Source organism: Pelmatolapia mariae, linkage group LG10_11 (genome assembly GCF_036321145.2).
Source record: "Pelmatolapia mariae isolate MD_Pm_ZW linkage group LG10_11, Pm_UMD_F_2, whole genome shotgun sequence".
Classification (NCBI taxonomy): domain Eukaryota; kingdom Metazoa; phylum Chordata; class Actinopteri; order Cichliformes; family Cichlidae; genus Pelmatolapia; species Pelmatolapia mariae.
In genome coordinates this window covers 56,456,805-56,483,864 of record NC_086236.1, presented here as the reverse complement: position 1 = coordinate 56,483,864, position 27,060 = coordinate 56,456,805, and the positions used below count along the sequence as shown (strand labels likewise).

At 43.2% G+C, this 27,060-nt stretch overlaps 1 protein-coding gene and 3 non-coding genes across 4 annotated transcripts in view; 3 read left to right on the top strand and 1 right to left on the bottom strand.

Annotated features, from left to right (window-relative positions):
* Positions 1–50: 50 nt before the first annotated feature.
* invs (inversin) overlaps positions 51–27,060 on the bottom strand; it is a 32,461-nt gene continuing 5,451 nt past the window's right edge. Inside the window, exons 3-19 of the mRNA XM_063487203.1 lie at positions 25,066–25,165; positions 24,612–24,778; positions 23,191–23,364; positions 22,450–22,617; positions 22,155–22,335; positions 21,117–21,226; positions 20,516–20,687; positions 19,582–19,737; positions 19,346–19,467; positions 17,216–17,323; positions 17,002–17,108; positions 16,702–16,911; positions 14,382–14,593; positions 12,364–12,931; positions 11,452–11,603; positions 767–853; positions 51–684 (exon numbers count right to left, since the gene is read on the bottom strand). Coding sequence (XP_063343273.1) covers positions 569–684; positions 767–853; positions 11,452–11,603; positions 12,364–12,931; positions 14,382–14,593; positions 16,702–16,911; positions 17,002–17,108; positions 17,216–17,323; positions 19,346–19,467; positions 19,582–19,737; positions 20,516–20,687; positions 21,117–21,226; positions 22,155–22,335; positions 22,450–22,617; positions 23,191–23,364; positions 24,612–24,778; positions 25,066–25,165 — 2,910 coding nt within the window. The 3' untranslated portion in view covers positions 51–568. The remainder of the gene's footprint in view (positions 685–766; positions 854–11,451; positions 11,604–12,363; positions 12,932–14,381; positions 14,594–16,701; positions 16,912–17,001; positions 17,109–17,215; positions 17,324–19,345; positions 19,468–19,581; positions 19,738–20,515; positions 20,688–21,116; positions 21,227–22,154; positions 22,336–22,449; positions 22,618–23,190; positions 23,365–24,611; positions 24,779–25,065; positions 25,166–27,060) is intronic.
* On the top strand, positions 1,060–1,132 carry trnat-ugu (transfer RNA threonine (anticodon UGU)). The gene has a single exon. It is a non-coding gene; the product is annotated as a tRNA-Thr (tRNA).
* On the top strand, positions 2,323–2,395 carry trnat-ugu (transfer RNA threonine (anticodon UGU)). The gene has a single exon. It is a non-coding gene; the product is annotated as a tRNA-Thr (tRNA).
* Positions 6,916–6,988, top strand: trnat-ugu (transfer RNA threonine (anticodon UGU)). The gene has a single exon. It is a non-coding gene; the product is annotated as a tRNA-Thr (tRNA).

Here is a 27,060-nt window from a genome sequence, read left to right as displayed (position 1 = left end):
TAGTTTTTATTTTTCACATTTTTTTAATAACACATTATTAAAACATCCAGTATATATTTATAAAAGTACATAATAAAGATTGTTCTGTGCAAATAAAAAAGAACAGCAAAAACACCATAGTTCACAAATAATACTTTTGAGAGGGAAAGCACTTTAAGACTAGAGTGTGTGTGTGTGTGTGTGTGTGTGTGTGTGTGTGTCGGTGGCTGCAGGTGGGCTATCTCTATGACTGGCTGTTGATAGACTGCCTCATTCTCCACAACGGGAGGAAAGGTTATCTCAGTGTGTGTGCGACAGCGACGAAGAAGGAGGGAGATGGAGTGTGTATGTGTTCCTTCCAGAATGGATGAAAGGTTATCTTTTACACACACCATTTTCTGTAGACTTAACCCCACCCTGTGAGGTCATGGCTCTGATGTCATATGGCTTAATTTTAGAAAACTTGGCACATTGAGTGAACAATGCGTAGAGTAATTCTATAGAGGCAAGACTGCCAGCCAGCTGAGAAAACATCAAAGAACATGAAGTGTGTGTGTGTGTGTGTATGTTTGCGCGTATGTGTGTGTGTTCAATGTTTTCCCCGGCCTCGTGTCCCCTGTCCTGCGCTATGTGGTCTCAGGTGGTAAGAGTAGAGCTTGGCTTGATTCATGGTGTCAGTCAAAGGCACACAGTCTATACCGCTCACTGAAAAACAAAACCATTTAATAACTTTTGTAGAAACCTGTACTTGATAAATAAAGGTGTGTTTGTGTGCACAGGCACTTACACTGGCTCTGGGTGCGTTGAGGGATGTCCAAGAGCAGCTGAGACTGAGAGTCCCGAAATGAACGTCCTCGTCTGGACTTTGAGTTGCCTAAAGGGCAGTAAAGTAAAGAGTTGATGAAATTAAGCTTTCCAGCTACATAATGTGAATGGTTTCTGAACACAGGCAGTTGGTGTTGGATACCAAAGGCTGGGGCGCTCCTTTAACTGGTTGATCTAGTTCAGCGCTCACACCCATGCTTGTTCTGTTGTCCGGTCGTCTTTATGTAGTGTATCCATGGGTGTTACTTCAGCAAAGGCCCTATAGCTCAGTGGTTAGAGCACTGGTCTTGTAAACCAGGGGTCGCGAGTTCAAATCTCGCTGGGGCCTTGCAAATGTTTTGGTCCTGTAAATATTTTTTACAGGACCAAAACATTTGCTAGGCCCCAAGGTTGCCAGACCCTCAGTGGAATGTGCACACAAGCCAGCAGGAGGCTTAAGACCCCTGCTAGAATAGGCCAGGGGAATTGCTCCAACTATCCAGTGGGAAAGGCGCTCTTTAGACACAGGCTTTCCTATATGTGGTTTAGCCCAAGATACAAACAGCTGGTCACTTTGTCTAAAACTCTGGGTTCTGTCCATATGAATACGCAGAGCACAGACTGGAAACAAGGTATGCAGCTGCTGTTGCATACCTATTTGGGGAGAACTCATTTCACAACCTCTACACTGGAAGAGCGTGGATTTCTCCTACAAACTTAGCTGAAGCTAAAACAATCAATAGAGCTGTCTTCAAGCACAGAAATTTTACCTTCTTGGCTGAAACCATCCCCATGGTAACACTCTGAGACAGAAATCTTGTTTCTTACACTCGTGGAGCGCGAATGAACAGTCTGGAGAGACTCTCACATGATATTGGCCGTCACAGTAAGGGTCTAGTCCCTGTGGGCCTACCCACTTCTGAAAGTCCCATGTCCAGTGGCATCATCACTACAGAGGAAGCTAGCAGCCTCTGGGACTGTTTGAAGATAACTTGTGTTGCCTCTGCGAAACAGTGCTAGGGATGACTGTATGGCCAATGTTCTCTCTGAGGACACAAATGCTCTCACCCAGAGAAGTCTAGACCTGAACCCTATGAAAGTAGTGTGTTGAGTTGGTCTCAGCGTGCTCTTTTCCACACTGGCTGGAGGCAGTTGGGGGCTGCCACCAGCCAGTCGTTGAAGTATGTGGCTACCGGAAAGCCTTTTCCCTGAGCAGGGCCACTGCTGCCTCGGTGCATTTTACAAACACCCTTGTGAGAGGCCAGAAGGCAGGACTACAAACTCAAATGCTATCTCCTTGAAAGCAAATCTTAGATACTTTCTGTGTGGGGGATATATGGGGATGTGGAAATAAACGTCCCACAGTAAAGTGTGGGTGAAATTAAGGTTTCCAGCAATGCAATGTGAATGGTCTAGTGTTGGACACTAAAGCCCCGGGCACTCCTTTAACTGGTTGATCAAGTTCAGAGTACACACCCACACTTGAGCCATGGTCCGGTTGTCTTTATGTAGTGTATCTATGGGTGTTACTTCAGCAAAGGCCCTATAGCTCAGTGGTTAGAGCACTGGTCTTGTAAACCAGGGGTCGCGAGTTCAAATCTCGCTGGGGCCTAGCAAATACTTTTGTCCTCCTCTAGGTGGACACATAAGCCCCTTTTCCCTTAGAACACAGGTGTCCAACTCCAGGCCTCGAGGGCCGGTGTCCTGCAGGTTTTAGATGTGTCCTTGATCCACCACAGCTGATTTAAATGGCTAAATTACCTCCTCAATATGTTTTGAAGTTCTCCAGAGGCCTGGTAATGAACTGATCACTTGATTCAGGTGTGTTGACCTAGGGTGATATCTAAAACCTGCAGGACACCGGCCCTCGAGGCCTGGAGTTCGACACCCCTGCCTTAGAACCTACTCAGATTAACTTGGAAGGACTGGTTTTCCATTACAATCAAGTACCACAGAAAGTGCGTTGTTGTCATTATAGCAACTCGGCTCAGCATCCCATGACGTAATTGGTATGCGTAACAAACGCTACAGCAAAGGTGGACGTCGAGGTGACTGTATACCTGCTGCTCGGTCTGTGACTTTTTGTTAGAGTTGGGGACAACAGCGTTAATTTTTGTAGCCATTTCTCTCGTTGTCAGGTTTCAAAAATGGTAGTTTTGATTTTCGTGAATGAGATGCTCTTATCACTCATTGAGCCCTTACAGGCTGGCTAAGTGACGCCCATGTCAGGAGAGGCTAGTGCCTCCCTATATAATAGGCTGACATAGCGTCAGATGTAATTAAAACAAGGCCACCTTTTTCTCACTTCCCTAGCAAAGAGGGTGATCTCGTGAGACACTCGCTCATACTACTCATAGAACCGGGGTTATAGACATAACCTTAAGTTCTCCTTCATAGCATTCATTTTGTGTCACACTAGGGGGAGAAATACTAACTCCCGGATTGCCAGACATGCATGTTAAGAAGACAACTGTCCCCAGTAGTACTTCACAGGGAAGAAGCTCCCACCTGTGAAGAACATGCAGTGAGGACTGAATGCGCCTGGTTAGGTGCTGTTATATCTAGCCTGTAAAACCTAGCAAATGTGTGAGGTGAGGCCCAGGATGCAGCTGCACACATCGCCTGGACAGAAACTCCCTTGAAGAGTCTTGATGCATTCTCAATCATCCAGGTAATTAAATCTCAAAAGGTTGATTCTGTTCATCTGGACGTAGCGTTTTCAGTGGGAGAAATGTTTTTTCACTCATCCAAGTGACTTTTTCAGTCTCAGCTGACTGCAGGTTTCCCCAATCTTATAAACAGTAGATTGCACAATAACTGAAACCAGCCCACTGAATGAACAATGGGCTGTGAGGTCAGTTCCTTGATCATTAATATGCAAATTGTCATGCCCATGGATCAACAACCAGTTCAAAGCCAATTCATTGATCAAAGACCACAGATCAATGGCCATGAGTACCATTCACAGAGAGTTGGGGAATGGCTGCAATCATAGCATTGTAAGATGGCGAAAGATGTACCCTTAGGTCCCCCCCTCGATTCAGAGATGGTTGTTCCCTTTTCATGTAAATGGCCTCCTTGACTCTCCGCTCAAACCAGCATTCCCACCTGTCCAGGATGTGTACATCCTCATCATTGAAAGAGTGTCCACTGGTCTGTAGGTGTAAATAGACTGCAGACTCCTAGCCTGACTAGTTAGCTCTTCTGTGTTATGCCATCTGCTTTGCCAGAGATTGTTTGGTTTCCCCGATGTATAAATCCTAGCAATCCTCCTGGCACTTAGCAGCATATACTATATTACTCTGTTTGTGTCGGGGGACCTGATCCTTGGGGTGGACCAATTTTTGGTGCAGCGTGTTTTGGGGTTTAAAAGCCACAGAGACTTTATGTTTAGGAAAAATACGTCTCAACAGTTCTGATACTCCTGAAACATAGGGGATCACTATGAGTTTTTGCTTAGGCATCAGTTGTCCTTCTCTCCTGGAGATTTCTTTAGGTGCCTTCCCAGCTTTGATAAATCTCCAGCTGGGATAACCACATTTACTCAGGGCCTTCTTGATGTGCTGGTCTTCTGCTTCCGTGGCTCCTGTGTCTGTAGGGATGGTGTTCACTCTATGTTGTAGCGTCCTGATGACACCCAGTTTGTGCTCCAGTGAATGATGAGAGTCAGAACTTAAATACTGATCCGTATGCGCAGGTTTACAGTACACATTAGCTTTTAATGTCCCCCATTACTGATGGAAATCTCCCAGTCTAAGAAGGCTAACCTGTTGCCCCAGCAGACCACACTGTAAAAGATGGCTGAGGCAAACACAGTCATAGAAGGTCTTCAGGAGTGGGACCTTCACTCCAAAAGACCTGAGCAGGTACAGCCTGCTCTGCCCTTTTCTGTAGAGAGCATTTGAATTGTGAGTCCAGCTGTCTACAGGTCCATACCTTTGATGTTTAGTGGTTGCAGTGGAGGATGTTTGTGCCTGCGGAAGTCTACCACCAGCTCCTTGGTTTTTCTAGTGTCGATCTGGAGGTAGTTCTGCTGGCACCAGTCACAAAGCCTTGTGTCAGTTCTCTGTACTCCTTGTGGTCCCCATCAGTGATGAGGCCAACTATTGCAGAGTCGTCAGAGAATTTCTGCAAGAAGTACTGGGTGAAGTTGTGAGAGAAGTCTGCAGTGTAGATGGTCATCTCTCACCTTTTAAACAAAATCCAAGGTGTTCTGGGTGTGGTGTTCAGAGCTGCCTACCAATGGGTTGAGGATCGAAGCCAGAAACTTAGAGATATTATAGGTGACCGAGTTGATCATACAGACAATTGGTCTTAAAGGTACATCCTGTTTATGTATCTTCGGTAAAACATACAGACTTGGTGTAGATTCCCCTGGGTATAGCCTGTGGTATGAGGTCCGGTCAATAGAATTGTCTTATTCTAACTGCTTCAGACAATCTGTCACCCTCTTCCTGTAACCACTTCCTGGGTCTCGTTTCAGGGGCTCATAAGTATTTTTGTCACTGAACAGTGACAACATTTTCTCATGATAGTCTTTCTGGTTTAGCAAGACTGTGCACCTACCCTTGTCTGCCGGAAGGATGATTATGTTGTTGTCATTACTAAGTGATGTGAGTGCCTTCCTCTCCTCCATGCTGATGTTGGATGCTGGGGGATTTGCATTGCTGAGACAGGCCTAAACTTTCATCCCTGGTTGCTCTGCTTCCACATCTACAATGTTGTTGTTTCACATTTCTGTTTCTGTGGCTGTGATCAGTTCAACTCGTGGATTTGTTTTGGCATCACAGCAAAGTTCAACCATTTTGTAAGGATGATTTTCGCTGCTTGGGTGAGTTGTCTGTCAGACAAATCTTTCACCTACTTGTCCACATCCTCGGTGTGGCATCCTTCTCTCTTATGGCTGCTAGGGACACTCTCCGTGTTTTGCTATGGTTTCCAATGCACAACAAGTAAGTTGATCAATGGTCTTTGATCAATGGGCTTTGATCAGTGGTTGTTGATCAATGGTCATGACAATTTGCATATTAATGATCAAGGAACTGACCTCACAGCTCATTGTTCATTCAGTGGGCTGGTTTCAGTAATTTTTGTAGCCATTTCTCTCGTTGTCAGGTTTCAAAAATGGTAGTTTTGATTTTCGTGAATGAGATGCTCTTATCACTCATCGAGTGACGCCAGTGACCAGCCAATCGGTGGCTTGGAGTTAGACGACGTCACAGTTTAGTACCTGCTGGGATCGCTTTGGAACCCCAGCCAAGCAGGTATTTATTTTAGTTCCTGGTACCAAGTACTATGACCTAATGAAAAACCCTGAAAACAGTGTTGAGTCGATCCAAGTAGGCAATAATGGAAAAGGGGCTATACTGTACCTTGACTCATGAAGAACTGAAAGCAAACTTAAGGTTATGTATATAACCAGGCTTCTCTGAGTAGCATGAGTGAGTGTCTCACTACGGGAAGACCCCCTGCGTGACTTCATCAGAAGCTCAAATGCTCTTACAGGCTGGCTAAGTGGCGCCCATGTCAGGAGAGGCTAGTGCCTCCCTATATAATAGGCTGACATAGCGTCAGATGTAATTAAAACAAGGCCACCTTTTTCTCACCTCCCTTGCAAAGAGGGTGGTCTGGTGAGACACTCGCTCATACTACTCATAGAACCGGGGTTATAGACATAACCTTAAGTTCTCTTTCATAGCATTCATTTTGTGTCACACTAGCAGAAAAATACCAACTCCTAGATTGCCAGACATGCATGTTAAGAAGACAACTGTCATTCATAGAAATGCTCTCACCCGGAGAAGTCTAGACCTGAGACCTGTGAAAGTAGTTGGTCTCAATGTACTCTCTTCCACGTTTATCTGAAAGCCCAAATTCCCCGGGTGGTGTATAAGAGCATTTGTGTGACAAGCCACCCCTTGGCAGTTGGGGGCTGCCACCAGCCAGTCGTCGAATATGTGGCTACCTGAATGCCTTTTCCCTGAGCAGGGCCACTGCTGCCTCGGTGCATTTTACAAACACCCTTGTAAGAGGCACTCCTTTAACTGGTTGATCAAGTACAGTTCACACCCATGCTTGAGCAATGGTCTGATTGTCTTTATGTAGTGTATCCATGGGTGTTACTTCAGCAAAGGCCCTATAGCTCAGTGGTTAGAGCACTGGTCTTGTAAACCAGGGGTCGCGAGTTCAAATCTCGCTGGGGCCTAGTAATAGTTTTTGTCCTGTACATATTTTTTCCCCCCTCCTCTGGATGGACACATAAGCCCCTTTTCCATTAGAACCTACTCAGAACAAATCGCCACAGCTTGCCACGATTTGGATCAACAGCCCTTACAGGCTAGCTAAATGATGCCCGTGTTATATAGGCCTCCCTATATAATAGGCTGACATAGCGTCAGATCTAATTCAAAACAAGCCCACCTCTTCCTCACTTCCCTAGCAAAGAGGGTGGTTTGTTGAGACACTCGCTCATGCTACTCAGAGAACCAGGGGTAAATACATAACCTGAAGTTCTCTTTCATAGCATTCATTTTGTGTTTCACTATGAGAGAAATAGCGATTTAGTTAGTATTTCGTGCTTAGAAATATTAACTCCCAGATTGCCAGACATGACTGTTAAGAAGACAACTGTCCCCAATAGCACTTCACAGGGGAGAAGCTCCCACCTGGGAAGAACCTGCACTGAGGACTAAATGTGCCAGGTTTGGTCCTGTTACATCTTGCCCATAAAACTGAGCAAATGTGAAGACCCCTGCTGATATAGGCCAGGGCAATTGCTCCTACTATCCAGTGGGAAAGGCGCTGTTTAGACATAGGCTTTCACATATTTGGTTTCCTTCGTGCTCTCAGTAGACCTAACCACTAACTACCAATATAAAGCCATCACCACCGATTTATGTGCAGGCTTAACATAAAAGTTTCAATTTTTTTAATCTCAAATTGTAGACTCCTTCCAAGAAATACCTGGAAGTCAGTCAAATACAGGTTAATCACTTTGGAACCCCATTTTCTGGGCTTTTAGGTCATAGTTTTAAAGGACAGGTCAGGGAGAGACACAGTGGCCCAGGACAGAATCGGGTTTTTTTTCTCACTGAGCTCCACTTGTTGTATGCTTACTACTCCTCTTTTCATATGTACACTCTTTAGGGAGGGTGGGGTTTGTAGTTTCACTTGCCACCTTATTCTAAGGTGACTCCAGGACAGATTTTTTACAAATTTCCTTTACAAGATCTAAGGATTGAGACCAGCTCTAGGACTCTGTGGCGGGGTTTGTGTCCACTCATAGAATTCAACTGGGGAGCTTTCACATATGAGAGAAATGCATTAACCACTATACATACAAATATCATACACAGTCTTGTTGTCTGGCACGTTAAAAATAATATTTAAACACCAAAGCTTTTTATATTAGCAAATTAAACAAGTAATAAATTTTTTTTTATCTGTGATGAAAAAAAGATTCTTGTTCTGACACAGATTTTTTAGATATAAGAGTGTTGGAAAGCTATTTTTAAAAAATGGTTTATAATAATTAAGCGTGCAGGTGATAAAGTCCACAGTTCATATGTCTGTCTACTTCAAGATAAGAGGGAGTAAGAAAATGACTCTCGTGTGTGTGTGTGTGTGTGTGTGTGTGTGTGTTGGGGGGTGGGGTTGGGGGGTTGTTGTTAATGTGTGTGTTCAGCAGATAGCTCTACGCAGTCGTCTGACATTCCCCCTGACAGCTCTGAACTTTTCACAGTGCCAGGACTGTCAGGTAGAGAGGGAGGAGAGGCGAGAAGGGGGAGGGGAAAACAACGTCAGAAGACCGGGTCGGACCGTGAGCAGAGAGGCTGTGCGGGCTTCTGTGTTTTGGCGCAGCAATGCTTCTGTCTGTCCTCCCATCATCACCTGGTGATGTGTTAAGAAGGTCAGGCCTGTCTGTGAGGGCGAAACCTTACCAGAGGTTCCACGCGGGAAACCAGGCTGATACCGTCCCGGCGTGTGGATTGAAGCATCAGCCAGACATTTCCACGGGTCGCTCGCAGTGTTTCTTACACAGCTGGATTTGTAACTTCTTCTTCTTTTAATCTTGCAAAATCTTCAAATGTTAAAACTTTAATTCATGCTGCACATCCTACTCATTGATTTCTCAGCCACTATTTTCTGCTAACTTAACCCAATACGATTTCAAGGTTCAGCCAATTAAAAACATTCCTAATAAAAATAATTTTAACTCAGGAGTTGCAGCGTGCACGAGCTGCTATAAAACTGCAAAGGGTCAGTGCACACCAAGAGTTCATCTACAACTACTAGAGTTAAAATTAAAGCTGCTTTTCTTACACTTCATATAAATTGTTTCTAATGTGGCAAAGTTGCAGGTGATAATTTCTATAACATGTTTATTAGCATGGCTGTCTTTTGGCCATTATTGCTTGTTTACAAACTGCAAGGTGCCTGCTTCTGTTAAGAGTGCTTTCCCAGCCTCCTCATTTCCTATCATCTCTTTGCTCGCATGATAACACTCCTCCCCAAAAAAGTGTTTTTCGTGTTTTGGTGTGCACTCAGGTAGACTCACAGGTCACAGTGTTGCATTTGTTGAGCATTTCAGCCACTAGAAACATTAAAACCTAATGTTTGGAAATTGAAAAGTCATTATTTCAGTGGTGAGCCATCATCCTGATTAGTCCAATATTACATTACCAGAGCAATTAAGTGCAGCATTGCTCTCAAAGGCTGTTTAGTCTAAAATAGCTCTGCTCAGTTTTCATGCTTCTGCTTTTTCAGAGTTCAGTGGAGTGTCACAGGATCGACCACACATTTTTAAATAGATGTGAGAGAAAGATATATTATATATATATGAAATATATTATGAAATTCTTTATGGCAAAGATTCAACAAGGTGCTGGAAACATTTCTTAGACCATATTGACACGACAGCATCGCACAATTCTTGTAAATGTGTCCACGATGTGAATCTCCTGTTCCACCACATCCCAAAGGTGCTCTATTGTATTGAGATGTGGTGACTGTAGTGGTTTCTGAGTACAGTGAACTTACTATCAGGTTCAAGAAACCAGTTTAAGATGGTCTGGTCTTTGTGACACGGTGGATTATCTTGCTGGAAGCAGCCATCAAGGATGGACACAGTCAGCAACAACACTCAGGTAAGCTGCAGTATTTAAATGATGCTCACTTGATACTAAGGGGTCCAAAGTGTGTCAAGAAAATATCACTCACATCACTAACAGCAGCTTGAACCAGTAATATGAGGTAGGGTGGATCTGTGCTTCCATGCTGTTTATGCCAAATTCTGATCCTACCATCTGAATGTCACAGCAGAAACCAAGATTCACTGGATCAGGCACTGCATGTTGTGTGCTCAGAGGTGCTCTTCTGCATACCTTGACTATAATGAGTAGTTAACTGAGTTACTGTTGCCTCTGGGCATTCTTCTCTATGGAAGCCCGTTTCCGCCACTAAAAAAAAAAAAGGTATATCGACTAATTAACTCAAAATTTCAACTTATTTTCTTGAAATTTTGACTTATTAACTCGAAATTTTAATAAAAGTAACTCGATATTTCGAGTTATCTTTGCCATCAGCAATCGGAGAGTTTTGAGTGACTGCACACTCAAAATCGGATCGCAACAAATTGGTGCTTTCAAGAGTACGTTTGCTGATAGTAACACCATGTGATTCAGCCCATAACACAAGCATTTCATCATTTGTGAAGCTACGCTGAAAATAATCAGCAATTTGTGCATTCATGACTGGCTGTAATACCGGTAGCTTAACTGTAGCATTTGTAGCAGAGGGCTTCCGCTTCCGGGTAACAAGGAAATTACGTTATTCATGTAGATTACTGATTATTAACTCAAAATTTTAAGAAAAGTCAATATTTCAAGCTACTTTTCTCAAAATTTCGAGTTAATAAGTCAAAATTTCGAGAAAGATAACTCGAAATTTAGAGTTATGGATACTTTTTTTTTTTTTTTGTGGCGGAAACGGGCTTCCATACTCCTCTGACCTCTGGCATCAACAGGGGATTTCAAACTAGAGAACTGCTGCTCACTGGATGTCTTTTTCTTTTCCAGTCCATTCAGAGATGATTGTGTGGGAAAATCCCAGAAGATCTGGATTTTCTTTAACACTAAGACCTTTCTGTCATTCAACGTTTATAAGATATTGCTTACGGTCTGTTCTATACACCTTGATTTGTAGCTTCATCTGCTTTTAATACGACTTTTAATTAAGACGTAAGAGTCATGAGAAGACGGGCAGATACTCAATTCCTTAAACATCTTTAATAACACCACTGTTTCTCACTCATTACCTGACCGTTTCCTCTCTGACTTACAGTTTTGATCAAGTGACAATGATATTAAAACTCTCTGATCCATAGAAAAGAAGGCTTTTCATTCATTTTACCCTTACAGTTTGACCAGCCTGTCAAGTGTAGAAAATCATTTTTCTGCCGTATTCTGATGATCAGTTTCATCTTAACCAGGTCATCTTGACCACATCTACATGCTGAAATACACTGAATCGCAGGTGTGTGATTGCCTGATTAGATATTTACATTAATGAGCAGGTGTGCCTAATAAAGTGTCTGGTGAGTGTAAATAAAGCAATAGAATGAATTAGGAAACTAAAAACAGTTTTGGGGCAGTATGCTGGTGATCTTACCGTAGATGCTTTGTAGCACAGAGCTCTTACTCTGTGTTGGTTTAGCAGGTTGAGCTCTGATTTCCACCTTCTTCCTGTTATGGGTGTAGTTTGAATGTATGGACTCCACCTCTTCATGGGCTTTTACCTCCCTCCGTCTGCGTGCACAAAACCTGCAAACACACATCCACACAAACACATGCATGCAGTTCTATAAAAATCATCTCTAACAGCGTTCAAAGCTTTAAAAGCTGGCAAGTCCTCGCACTAATTCTCACTAAGCGTAAACAAAGTAAACAGTTTACTCAAGGAAATTAATAGGCAACATATACACAATATAACTGTGAAGCTGAGGAGAAACAGAGGGCCTCCTGCAGTGGACTGGCATCCACTAAGAGAAACGCAGTGTGTGCAAGACGGAGAGAAAAGCAATGAGAGGCTTCTGGTAGCTATTAGAGCAGCCCGGCTGAACTTTTAGCCTCTTGTTAAAATACTATGAAACTTCTAGATTACAGCCTTTCTGTCCCACGTCTTCTTGTCTCAACCCTCTCCCACGCTCTCCCCCCCACTGCTCCACTGTTCATGGCATCCAGACTAAAGACGGGGGCGGGAAAGTATTCGCAAGGGGGCACATGTGGGTGCCACATGGCACTGCCCCCAAAATTTTGAATGCTAAATGCAGTCTGAATCGCTTCAAAAAAATTCATTTGTCCCAGCATCGATCAAGCATTTAAATAACAGTTTTTAAGGTTATCTGCAATATGTGTTTTGAATGTTGTGATATACCCCTTTTTTAAATCTATTTATTAATTTCTCTTTTCTTTTAATGTTTATTGACTCTTAGTGAAGGCAGCTTCTGTGACGGCACTTGAGTCCACAAAAAATTTCCCTAAGGGGACAATAAAGTGTTCAAGGAGAAAAATGTAAACTCGCCTTCTCCAGGCACGCTGGATGATGCGTGCAGCTTCGTTTCTTCTCCTGCGATGCTCCTTGTTGTACTCCCTGTGTGCGCGTGTTGACATTGGTGCATGTGCGGCAGATTGAGCCTTTCTTGGGGGGCTTTTGTGATCTACAGATGAACTCCTTCTTAATGAGGCTGAGCGAGTTTGGTCTTTGGTTGTGGCCTTCTCTGAAGCACGCTCCTTATGTCTTCTGTGTTTTTGTGGAGAGGTGTGGGCATCGGTAATTGCCCGGGTAGTCTGCACGCTCGTGTGAGCGTTACTCTTTTTTAGAGGCGTGCAGTCTCTTCTACCGGCCTCAGTTTGGTCCACAGAGGAGACCGCTGTGGAAGGACTGGATGAGTTTGACAAAGGTCGTTCCCTGAATTTGGGCATGGAGGGAGGTGTGGGTCTGAAGCCGGAAGGGGAGAGAAGTTCTGTCAGCCTTGTGGTCTGCAGAGCATCGGGCGAAGCATCACTGCTCACATGACTGCAGCCCAAAGCTTCAGGACAATCATGCGGTTCAGCTTCTTTACCTCTTCTAGAGGACCTGCTTTTGTGAGCTGGTTGGAGTGGAGTTGAAATTTAAAAAAAAAGATCATGTAAATGAACAAAACACCACTGTCTGTACTGTTTAGTCAAGATGAATGCATTTTCTCAATTAAAAGTTCATTTTAAACACCTAAAAAGTGTTTAAAATTAGTGTTTAAAAGTACACCTCTGTGCAATATCAGTTTAAAGTCAATGATTCAAAATGCATTATTTCACAGAGTTAAATACTCCAGACTAAACTGACTATACAGGCTGCTGACCAACTAAATTGAGTTCACCTCTGATTTCTAGTTAGTTAATTGTATGAATGAGTTTATGAAATTAGCTTTGAAGACTGGAACTTCTCTCATTTTGGATCTGATGTGCTGTGCATATCTGTATATTTGCATCATGATTATACAAAATAATCTTTTTAGAGGAATTAAAAAATCAGATTGTCATCAAAAAGATGGTAAAGGACACGGGAAGATAAGCGAGCAACTAAAAATCAGCAAAGACTGAGCTGCAGCTGCAGAAAAGAACAGAACGAGCCACGAGACCACTAATCAGAAGTGTGGTGTAGTGGTTGTCCACAGACAGCGTGCTACTGCACGGCCCAGCTTTGAAAGTAATTCAGACACAAGGGAGTCAAAGCTTTGTTGACAGCTCGGGCAGTGTAAAGGACTGTCTACGATGGAGTCCAGCAAGTTCGCTGCAAACCTGAGCGGGAAACTCAAAGGCAGTGGTTTGATGATATCAGACTCCATGATGGCAACAAGTATTACAGAAAATTATCAAAATAAATGTGCCAAATATTCCTGCATCACAAAGATCCAAAGCACACTGGCAGAGTCGGTGTAAAGTAAAGTAAAAACTGGCCAAATGTGTTGCATGGCTTGAATCTAACAGAACACATTTGAGGTATGAAAGTGAAAAGCAGAGGAGCACAATCCTTTCCGCAAAGACCAGCTGAAAAAACCGTCCCAGGAGAATGGCAGAATATATCCTCAAATAAGTATGCAACAGTGACATCCACCATTCTGAAGAGGATTCAGTGTCTCATCAAAAACAAAGGCAGACTTACAAAGTACTGATAAAACACTTTTACTGACTTCTGTTGCAGTGTGGTTTATCTATCCATCCATCCATCCATCCATCCATCCATCCACTTCCGCTTATCCTTTTTTAGGGTCACGGGGGGCGCTGGAGCCTATCCCAGCTGTCCTAGGGTGAGAGGCAGGGTACACCCTGGACAGGTTGCCAGTCTGTCGCAGGGCTAACACATAGACAGAGACAACCATTCGCACTCACATTCACTCCCGCATTCACACCTTTTGTTTGTATTTTTAACAGGGTAAAATAGAGACAAGGGATGTGATTATGGTTAGTTATTAAAGCAATACTGCACAGGTGTGTCCTCACTTGTAAGCACATTAACACTTACACTTCAGACTAACTTTAAGGATTTCTGTATTTTTGTACCTCTGTGTCTCTCCTCTTTGCTCTTAGTGCGTTCAGCTTTGGATGATTTCTTTGTTTCCACAGACGAATCATTCATGGATAAGTCCTCTATAATGCTCACTAAGGACAGCTTTTCTTGCTCTGCTTTCACGGGTGAAACCCTCCGTTTCTCTGCTGTGGCCCCTGAAACTTGCTGCACGGCTTCTCTCCTCCGCTGTTCCTCTTCTCGCTTTCTAAACACAAAGAAAACCAGGCAAAAAATGCAAAATAAATGCAGAGTTATGATGTACTGACATGTTTTTTAATGGAGTGGTCATTGTGGGCTATACTGATGCTAATCAGGCATATATATATATTAATGTTGACGGGCACTGTGATGTGTCGACACATTAAAATTGAAGCTGTTTGAATACACCTTTAGAAGAAACCTCATCATTTGGCACAGGCAGTATTGTAGGTTTCTGGTTATTTTCTAGCTCTGGACCTTTTTTTAAGAACATTCCTGGACGTCTTCTATACAGCTTGAAAATAATCTGATAAGGATATTAGCTTATCATAGTAATATGTGGAAAAAAAGCTTTGCTTAAAAGGCATGTCTAAATAAAACTGCCTGCTTGGATTACCATAAAAACCTGAAGTCAATGTGCCCTCTGAAAACAAATTTACTTGTCAAAAGTGTTGTTTAAGAGAATAAAGATGAGACTGGTGAGCAAATGGCAGACGAAGAACGAGTCAGAAGAGGCAGACAGAGAGGAGACGTATGTGTGTGCTGGGCTGACAGAAAGAAAGATAGATATGGAGAGAGTGTGACTGCTTCAAAGGCAAAGTAAATGTAATTTGCGAAACACAGTGTGAGACAAACAGAGGGATGTCAGTGAGTAACTTCTAATGAATATAAACACCATGAAGCCATGTAATCAGTGATTACAGCTTAAGTGTGTGGTGGTTCTGGGTTTGTCTGGGCAACCAAATGTTAACCAAACCAAATGTGTACACTAAATAATAATATTTTCAATTCAATTCAGTCAGACACCAGTTTATATTGTAGGGACCCTACAATGTTAGAGAGAGAAGTCTGATGAGCCCCTATGAGTAAGGACTTGGCGATGGAGGGGAGGAAAAACTTCCTTTTGACGGGAAAAAAAACGTCTGGCAAACCCGGGCTCAGGGAGGAGTAGCCATCTACTGTGATTGGTTGGGGTTAGGGCAAAGAGCTCAAAGGGAGACAGGACAAAAGAGTTTAATACTGATGGCCACCAGTGCTACCCCTCAGCCTCCTAGAAGATGTAGCTTTGGTATAAGTGTGAAACTCCTAGGTGACTTCCTTCTTCAGTTATTACATTCTCAAGATTTTCAGAAAACTTGACCTCTGAGTTTGAGGTGAAGCTCACTCAGATTTGAACTCATCCAAGAGTTTTAGGAGATCCACCTATGATGTCAATTTGAAAATCTTATGTCACCTCATTCTCGATTTATCATATTCATAAACTTGGGTGTGCCTCAGCTTTTCACAGAAATGCAACAGAGGTGTGCAGATGCACGCTCCATGTATCCTTAACATATACCTATGAGGCTTGATATTTCAGATTGATTATATCAGTAGAAAGATTCAAGAAGCTAACATGGGAAAAATATGTTAGTATACTAACTGCAGCATTCTGGATCATCCTTTCAGGGTGTTTTAGGACAGCCCGATAATAATACATTCCAATAGTAAAGCCTGTATGTTTAATATGCGCACTGAAGGACATATTTTGGTCAAAAATAACTCCAAGATTCCTCAAAGTGTTATTGCGAGGCAAGATCATAACATCCAGTGAAGAGGTCAGATCTTTACGTCTTTAAGACATGCCTGTAGTTTAACTAGTTGCTGTGTGTCATCTGGCTTCGTAGACAAATATAGCTGGGTATCATCTGCATAGCAATGAAAATTTATGTAATGCTTTCTCATAATGCCTTCTGAGGGAAGCATGTATAATATAAACAGTATTGGTCCCAGCACAGGACCTTGTGGAACTCCCTCAATAACCTTTGCGTTTGAAGGAGACTCCTCATCTACATGAACAAATTTGAGTCCCTCGGACAGATATGATTGAAACCCCTGCAGTGTATTTCTTTAATACTGTGTATTCTAACTCATGTATACAATATTATGGTCAACAGTGTCAAATGCTGCACTGAGGCCTAGCAGAACAAGCACAGACATGAGTCCACTGTCAGATGCCATAAGGAGATCATTGCTAGGCTCTGTTAACACTGGTTAATAAGAGCTAGTTATGCCAATTCCTTCACTTTACCATTATACCTATAACTCTGGCATGACCCTATATGTGTCTCTCACTTGGCTGCATCCTTGCGCAGTTGCTCGTGTCGCATGAGGAGCTGCTTTCTCTCCCTGAAGGCCTTGCGGACAGTGTAGCCCTTGTAGACCGCCTGGATTGAGGCGGCAGCGATGTCCTGGATAGCTGCTATGGACAGAGCGCCATGCTCCAGCATGAACTGAGTCACCTCACTGTGCCCCCCCAGCAGAGCATAGTCCAGAGGGGTGTACCTGCACAGCATAAACAGTGTGATTCATACATCTATTTTCCTACTTTTTAAGCTTCACCTCTGCTGCCTTCATTGTGGTCTCAGTCCTCACCTCTCCTCACTGTGCTCCATTTGATTGGGAAAGGCATTGTAGCCCAGCAGCAGTTTCACAGCGTCAAGGTAGCCATTGTTACATGACCAGTGGAGAGCGGTCCGGCCCTGGACCCCCATAAAGAAAAAAACAGCAATAACGTTGTATGTTTAAACCTTAGAAAAAAAAGGTCAGACATGAAAGCGTATTCAAGCAAATACAGGCAATTTCTTACCTCCTTGTCCTGTATATTAGGATCAGCGTGGTTCTCCATGAGAACAGCCATGCAGGTGATGTAACCACCGTAAGCTGCGCACTGCAGTGGAGTCCTTCCTGCATGATCCTGCAAACAGTTTACACAGCAGACCAGAAGTTTTGGAGCTACGACATAGACAGCTTTGAAGTTCACAATGATCGGTCATATGCTTTACGCTGGACACGAGAATCCAAACTGTTTTTGGTCATTAATGAGGACAAAATTCATGTTCAGTATGTAACTAGGAAATCACTCGGTGCTGTATTAGATTATCCATAACAATGTTGTTTTATGATTATTAACCAGAGATAGTTTCTGTTGCTCTAAAGAACGGAACACACAGGTGAAACACTACCAAATAAAAGCAGTTTAAATGAAATAGAAGTAACTGTAACATAAATTTATGACTAAATGTTTCCAATTGACCATGAAAATTTAATATAACACACTACTGCAGCAGCACATTAGCTTTGGTTAAACTTTATTGCATTTTGCTGCAGGGCTGAGGTAGAGGGTGAGTGGTCACGCTTCATATTAAAGAAAAAAACATCCCTTTATCCCCTCTCCTGCTCTAGTATGTTCACTGTAACCTTTTATTAACCTGTAATTTTAAACTGAATTTGGACGACTTTAATCCTAATGGTTACTTTATCAGTTATAGTTATCTAGTGTGCGAAGGAGGCCATCAATAGGCTGAAATAAAGTGAACCTATCAGAGAGATAGCAAAAACTTTAGTAGAAGCCAAATCAGAAACCCGGTACATTCTTAAAAAGAATGGTGTAGTGGTTAACATATTAATTAGACACCTGAAGGGTTGCTGGTTAGATTGCAGTCGGAGACACAAATCCCTTTTGGGGTTGTGTCAGGAAGGGCATCTGGTGTTCTGCTCTGCCAAATCAAACTTGCAGAGATACCCATTTTGGCATGGCTGCCATGTTGTGAAACACCAAAAGGACTAAAAACTAAAACTAGAGTGTGTGATGAGGATTATTTCCAGGATTAAGAAAAACAAATTTACAACACATATCTGAGTCAAGAACACACTTGACAAGGTAGGAGTATCACTTTCCAAGTCCACAATTGAAAGACACCCTTTATGAATATGAAGACAGAGGGTGTACAACAAGGTGCAAACCATTGGTTACACTCACGAACAAGAAGGTCAGATTACACTTTGCAAGAAAACTATCTAAAAGAGCCAAAACAGTTCTGGAAGAATTCTAGGATGGATGAAAGCAAGATGAACTTGTACTAGAATGACGTGAAGAGAAAAGCCTGGAAAAAGAGAGAAACAACTCATGATCTAAAGCATACCACATCATCTGTCAAACATGGCAGAGGCAATGTTATGGTATGGGCATGTATGATCCAGAGGAACTGGGTCACTAGTGTTCATTGATGATCTGGCTGCTGATAGAAGTTGCAGGATGAACAGTAAAGTGTACTCTATGCTTAGATTCAGCCAAATGCTGTCAACTGATCAGACACACTTCACACTGCAAATGGATAATGACCCAGTTATTTAATGGAAAGACCGACAAACAAGCAGCAAATCTGGTGGATGCAAAGAAGGTCTGGCAGATCATCATAGGAGAGGAAACACAACATGTCTATGGCTTCTTTTGTTTGTTTTCAAGCCTTTAAATAGTCTTACCCCACCCTAACTAAGCTCTTACATGTGCACTCACCATCCTGGTTGCTCAGGTCAGCTGATCAGCTGCTCCTAGATAATGCGAGGGCACAGCAAAAGCTCAGAGGGAACAGATGTTTTGCTGTGGCAGCACCTAAGTTGTGGAATTCGCTGCCACTGCATATTAGACAGGCTTCTGCACTGTCCATTTTAAGTCACTTCTTAAAACCTACCTCTTTTCACTTTCCACAGTGTGAGAGGTGATTTTTCATTGTTTTAATTGTTTTTGTATTAATGGTTTTGTATGTTTATTCTGTTCTTAAGCACTTTGGTCAGCGCTTGCTGTTTCAAATCTCTTTATAAATAAGACAGCTTAGCTTAGCTAGGCTTCTATACTTTAGACACCCGTTGCCTGCAAATGATTTTCATCCAAGTATTAAAAACAACTACTCCCTTAGTGAAATATGTTTATGCATACCTGTACATTGGGACTTATCCCATTCTCCATCAGTATCTGACAGACTTCAGCGTTCCCTCCTAGAGCTGCCCAGTGTAGAGCAGTGTGACCATCTACGTCCACCAGGTCAACACGTGCAGAACCTTTATTCAAAACATTCACATGACTACAAAGACCACAGGAAAACTGAAAAAGGAAATAAGACTTTCCCCAAATTACTGAGAAAGTGTAACTAACATATGTTAATGAACACCCACCTTTGATCAGTGTTAGTATGACATCTCTGTGTCCCATCTCACAGGCACGAAACAGTGGTGTGTGTTTCATGACATCCAGAGAGTCAACCATTGCGCCCTTCTCCAAAAGCAGCTTCACTGTGCTCTCATGGCCTGACAGGGAAGCCGCATGGAGCGCTGTTTAAACACACGCACACACACACACACACACACACACACACATGCACAGATAAAACATGATGTCCTGAATCACTCCTCAGGTCTGTCCCTTCTTTTTCTCCACATCACTCCTTTGACTGATGCTCCTGTTTGGGCTGTGGCTAAAGCCTGGTCAGTGAAGGGTTAAACAGGCAGAGAAATTTAATGAGGAGTGGTGCACTTAATCCTCCTTGTGGAAATCCCCCCCTTGCCCTCACTCCAGTCCCCAGACAGTACAGACTGGAGTCAAGTGCACGGAAGTGATCCGGTCATTTACACTGCCCTTCACACTGTCTAATTAGCATGATTCAACCGTTGCATGTAATTCATGCATAAACAATGACCGTCGAGCAGAGGGGCTATCGCCATGGAGATTATAAGTCCAAATAGCCCCGGGGGGTCAGAGCGTGGCGGGAAGTCATGTGCGCCTGCATGTATGTGTGTTTGTCAAAGGACAGTGCTGGCAGTAGTGCGCGTCTGTGACAAGCTCACACTAATTTTGCTCACAGTATCACTTCCCTCTCTCCTGTGATCTCACTGCCTCTTTTGCACCTTTGGGGGAATCCCCTGTGACATCATCATCCCAACTTTAAAACAAGCAACCAGTAAGGACAAAGGTATGTATGTATGTGTATATAGAGTTTTAAGACCAGGGAAATTATGTCATCATTCCCTTGAAGCACACAGAGGACAGGGGAAGTGGGCCAAAGCAGTTCGGGGGAGCTTTAGTTCCTCCTCTGGTTTGTCAAGCACTCACCAGTGCCACCGTACTTGTCTGCCATGTTGATGTCAATGTTTGGGGTGAGGGCCAGCATGGTGCGAATGACATCATCACTGCCCTTCCCAGCAGCCCACATGAACGCTGTTCTCCCCTCTAGATCAGGCTCGTCTTTCACTGACGGATGGGACAGGAATACGCCAACTGTCTCCTTCATGCACACAGAAAGAAAAACACAGGTTATTTGTGTTGTTTTTTGGACCAAGGTGAAGATACTGAAACATAATTACAACAAACTAATAAGATGAAGATCTGGTTTATTATTCCACTGTCATTTAAAACAGGTGTTTGAACAATTAAGCGTTTAAACACACCACACTTGTAAGAGTCTAAGTTAAATAGTTTCTAATTTATAAGACTTTTTGTCAATTTTCCATTAAGTTGACCTTGAAGACCTAAATGGATATAAGCCAGATTTCAATGGATTGTTAACATGACCCCACTCTACACCCCTACAAAGTTTTATTGGAATTATTTCAAAACTTTTTGAGACATCGTGCTTACAGACAGCACGACAGGAAAACACTACCAAAACACAACCTCCTTGGCGGAGGTAACAATATGTGAGTCAGTGACTCACAGCATTGTTGCTTTGTGCCCCATAGTGCAGAGGTGTTGCTCCTTGGCTGTCTGAGGGAATAGTGCCTGATGTGTTCCTCTCCAGCAGCAGGTGGACGATTTTCGCATGGCCTGAAAAAGACACGTTTTTCATCAGGGGGACATGCTGGGAGACAAGGATGTGAAGAGCCAGGACGACAGCTCAACCACGCCATCTTACAGATGCAGTGTGTGTTTTTGTTTGTACAGTTAACAGTTAACATGACACTAAAGAAATAAACAGATCGCTATAACGAGACATAAAGTCGACACATGCTGTCACCCAGAGGTTTGGAGCCATTTTTGCTGTAAATGAAGGCTATTCTGAGCGACAAATATACAAAAATACGTCACAAACCAGCAAAAAATTGCTTGTATGACTACCGTTTAATGACGTTTTCAGTTGTGCCCCTGTGAGATGTCTTATTTTAAACCACAGACGTGGTTTTGCACTTCGGCCTCCCACTTCTCTTTCTGTTCTGGTTAAAGCCAATTTTGCACACTTTTGAGACTACTGAGTAGTTCCCACTTTTCTATGAAATCATTTGTTTGTTTTTTTAAACTGGTTTTTAAGTACAAGACTCTTCATTTCTCAGAACTTGTATAATGTGAAGTTTCTGAAGGAATTTTGTTTTATTTTTTGTGTGACTATGATCAAACCCATTTAGGATGATTTGCCACATGCTCAAATAGGCATATTTATTCCTTTTTTTTTTTAAAAAACAGCACATTTGCTATCTGCTGTGTTAACTTAATCAATTCAAGTCTCACTGGAACACGGTGGTTGCTGCAATGTGCGTCTGTATTCCTTCCACAGACATTCGGTTAAAAATAATAAATTACTTACGATTAATGACAGCATTAATCTTTGATGGTCACTTATAACATTTCTGATCTATTTAATGTCATATTAAATAAAGATGAATTTACTTTAGCTTCAAAAACAAAAAGCACTTCCAACTTTTGAATGAAAGTGTAAGATAACTGTAATAGACTGCATATAAGATGTGTGTCGACTCACCCAGCAAAGCAGCCCAGTGCAGCGGTGTTCTGAAGAGGTTATCATAAGCTGTTACATTACAGCCCTCATAAGACGTCAGCACCTCCACTACTGCCTCGTTGCCATCAGCAACGGCAAAGTGAAGGGGCGTCCGACCCTCATAGTCCTGCCAGTTCAACAGGGACTCAGTGGGTGCTGCTTCCTTTACACAAACACAGACAACAACAAGAAAAGATGCAAACATGAAGGTTGATGTGTGAGGATGGGAAATGAAGACCAATGAATTTGTGAGCGTGTGCGTGGATATGGCGTGTACCAGTATACAGCGGACAGTTTCTGTGGCACTGGGCTCCTGACTGTGTGCAGCCCAGTGCAGGGGGATCTTGCCTTCACTGTCCGGGATGCCGATGTTGGAGTCGTGCTTGATCAGAAGGCGAACGTGTTCTGGTCGGTTATAAAACGCCGACCAGTGAAGAGCAGTTTGCTGTCGACAGAATGACGATAAAAGATGATACAAAGATTTTTCAATGGAGCTAAAATGAAAATGGGCAGTCGTAAGACTGGGTTTGAGGTTTCCACTTTTAAAAAAATCACTACATTACGATACAGCCGGGAAATATGAGGGAACGTGCTACACAAAGCTCATATTGAAGGTCCACCAGTGAGCTGAGATTTAAACCTAGATACCGACGACTGAGCTATTCTGAGATTTGCTGAAACCACTGTCATCTGACACGATGATGCATATTGGATTATTACAAAACTAACTAATGATGTTTGATACATCATTAGTTAGTTTTGTAGCAGACAGAGAACACTGTGTGTTTGTGGTTTTATCAGCAAGAACACAGGACAAAGCTACAGCTTGTTAAGCTTTTCACTGAGCGTGTTGATGTATGTATGACTTAATGTGTGTATGACTTAAAACTGCCGCTGCATCTACCAAATGGCTGAGTGAGTCTGTTTGTAGGTTAATGGCTTGACTCCCCGGCTGGCTGTTTTGTGACTGAGAACAGTTATAAAGACAGATGGATATTTACGCACTCTACTACACTACCTTATTCTTGTCCTGTGTGTCAACCTCTCCAGGTCCAATATGTTTGAGGAGCAGGGCGAGCGCTTTAGGTGAGGGGTGTCTGGTGGCCAGGTGGAGTGGGGTCATTTCCTCTAAATCTTTCTGCAGCCAGTTAGCACGCCTGGACAGCAGCAGCTTCAGGAAACGCACGTTCCCCTGCAGCACACAAGAGGGACAAACTGTGCTGATAAGAAGCTCAGAAATCGCCAATTCTCCTCAACATTAGTCATGAACCAGCAACAATGTCACACACACACACTCCCACACACACACACTAACTCCCCGGGCTTTTAGCCGCGTCTGGTTCAATCCACAGGTCATCCATCTTCGTTCCCTCCTCCTGCCTCACTCCTCAGTGTGTGTGATGAGCTGTTAAACAGTAAACAGCAGCACTCTGCCTGCCATCCCCTCCTCATCATCGTCATCATCTTTATACTCACTTTTTTGGTCTTTCACCAGCAGGCCACTGGGTGCAACAGTGGCCACACAGCAGCAGTGTGAGGGTGAACATGTGTGAGGGTGTTTAGTATCGTTCTGTGACCACAAAGCCACAGACTGACAGATCTATCTCGTGTGTGAGCATGCATCTAGACTCTAAGAGAGTGTGTGTGTGTTCCTGTCCTCCTATTCTCAGTCCAATTAGATCAGTAATCCCTTGCCTCTCTCGCTGTCTCAGCCACTTATTGATCAGATGTCAAAGAGACAGGGCTTCCCATCACTAGCATCCCCCAACATACACACACTCCCCATCTACGAGACAGATCCTAGTAACCTATTACCTTCCCTCTCCCTTCAGTGATATGATGATCCTGTATCAGTACACTCTAATAAAAGAAGCCGCCAATAAATAACAGAGAGGTAAAGAGATATTATTAGCACCACATCCCCGTTGTTCTCATCACTCTGGAGGTGTTGTCATTAACTCTTTGTCTTCATTGTCCCTAAGTGTGTAGATTGAACTGAAAAGAACATCAAGCCCCTCCTCTTTCACACGTTTGTGTGTCTAAAATGCTGTGAAACAGCAGAAATACTCCATGCAGAATAATTCTTCATGTACAAGCATGTGCAAAGGAAGCTCATAGCTACACTGCTTGTGTCTGAGGCCCATAAATCAGGTCATATTATCTTCAATAAGCCCTAAGGCCATAATTACAGCCACTAGGGGGCACTGGCTTCCCATTGGAGCTGACAGACTGTCAAAATTTCTCTGTTATTTAACTTCTATGAGATCACACCTTGGGTTCATATTCATTTCACTTTAATAAATCTATCCAATTATGGCCTTTGTGAATGAATTTTGTCAGGATAATGACATAAAAAGGGCCGACATACGTAACTGATGACATTAGTGTGCTTTATGCGTGTGCTCCAGTGTTCACCTGCACATCTGCGAATGCACGTACCTTCTGTGCAGCGAGGTGCAAAGCGGTTCGCTGGCTGAGGTCGGTCTTGTTGACCGATGCTCCGGCTTTCAGCAGAATCTCTGCGCAGTCCAGACGGTCAGCCAGCACGCAGTACATCAAAGGGGTCCGGCCAAACTGGTCCTCACGGTCCTTCAGCAAGGGCTCTGCTACATGTGGAACCACACGAAGCACAACAGAAGGTTTAAGTCAGAGGTTAAGACCCCAATAGAGACCAAGATTTTGGTGAAAATCCACAGAAATCATTCTTGTAAGTTCTTGTACTTCAAGAGAAAAATCAATTTATTTGGAGCTGCTGGGAGTCACAAGGAAGCACTTTAGCACTCATAACCTGCATCCTCATATTTGCCCTCTTATATTCTTTTACTACACATTTCTAATTTATGCCACATGCCATGACTCGTGTGAGTTCATGAACTTAAGATGTGCTGCTTACCGGTGATGAGTTTGAGGAGAGCGCTTCTATCTCCGTTGACAGCTGCTGCATGAACCTGCGAGCCCAGAGAGGCAGGTCCTGGGCTGGATGTCACTGAGGCCTGCAACACAAACAGATGGAAGGTCACAACTGGGGCTGCAGCAACACATATACACACACATAGTTTAACAAAGTGACATTAAACTGAGTCTAGACAGTTTCCTTTGCATTCACTTGACTCAAAGCACACCCTCATTACTGGACACACTCACAATTAAGTGCTTCATGTTCAGTATAATATCATATTGTGTGACAAATAAATATATTCTAAATAAAACTGCGTTTCTCCAGATCAGAGAATATAGACACAGTTTTTCTGTATACTAAGCAAACAGTGATTGAGCCATTCAGAAGGCTATTACTATGTTACACACGGATCGTCTTGCGGGCAGATAATAAACACCTGAAGCTCCACAAGCAGTCGATCGTACAGCAAAATGCGTACAGCCGATAACAAAATCAGGGAGCTAATGTGAGCTGGCAGTAGGGACTGCGAGTGTGCACAATTGAAAGTATGCGCTTCTGTGTGTGTGTGTGTGTGTGTGTGTGTGTGTGCGCTCCTGCTGAGGGGGTTAAATCTCTTCCTGGCCCCACTTAACCAGAGCGCAGTGAAAGCTGGGTAACGTGCAGACAGGAAGCAGCTGGGGAGGGGGAGACCCTGTGTGAGCGTGTAAGAGGGGGGTCTCTCTTCATGTCTTATTCATGTCTCATTAATACTGCAGCATGCCTTGCCGTGTTTATATCTGTGTGTGTGTGTGTGTGTGTGTGTGTGTGTGTGTGTGTGTGTGTGTGTGTGAGCGCGCATGCATGTGTGAGTTTGTGTGCTCGGTTTGGAGATGTGGGACAAGCCCTGCGGAGCGCAGCACAGAAATCAATTATTGCCCCTAAACACATAAATGCTGGAGGCACAAACTGATGCCACAATCAGAGTTTTCTCCGAGACGTTTTCATTAACTCCCAGATCTGATGCTACCCAAAACTGACCATCCAAAGAGACTTCATGCCGATACAGCAGAGGGGAGTTACTGATAAGTGTTAAGGCATTCGCAGCTTTAACAACACTTCTAAACTTTTGGTCGGGGAGGTGAGGGAACACTGCGGTGTCTTCCATCCATCGTTTCTCATCCCCCTCTTCCTCCCCCTAGTCACCTCATAAAGAGAGCTCCCGTAGACACTGCGTGCAGCACGGCAATTACCCATCATGCTCCTGCTTTCTCACGCACTGCCAAGTAGTGGCAGAGACTTAATACAAGTTCGTTACAACATTTACTGCGAGGTAAGGCTATGTGTGAGATCAAGCGGGTGGTGGTGGTAGTAGTGGGGGAGCGGCACCTTGAAGGTGTGTGTTAGTGTGTCAGCGTGTGTGTTTGGCACATGTGCCATGTCATGGGAAGTGATTTTCCGTGAGAGAGAGTTTTTACACGAGCTTTACCAAAATCAACCACAAACGTCTCTAATTTAAAGTCATTACCCCAGTCAGTAATGCAGATGGAAATGCTCACTCAGACACTCACAGAGTCTGCAAATATTTAACTTAATGCACGCACAAACAGCAGATATTCCAGAGCTGCACAAACAAGTAATACAATTTTATTATTATGATTTCTTTTATACAAAAAAAAGAGATGATCACAAGACCCCCTTTAAGTCGTGCACTCAAGCCAAACTTCTTTCCTTCTGTCCATTTATTTTTATCCTTTTCTACACTTCTCAAGTCTATTTGAAAGCCCCCAGCAGTCAGACTAAAATATGAATTGATTTATGAATAATATTAGATGAAGGAAAATAAATAAATAAATAAACAAAAGTTATAATTTGGCCAAACACCAACATGAGGGACACGAGTCAATATCTGAATCTATGTGAGGGACATTCATATCACCAAGAGTGGGCAATTACAGTTTTATGGGGACCTGAGTGTTTTGGAAACACCTACAGTGCATCCAAATTTGGCTA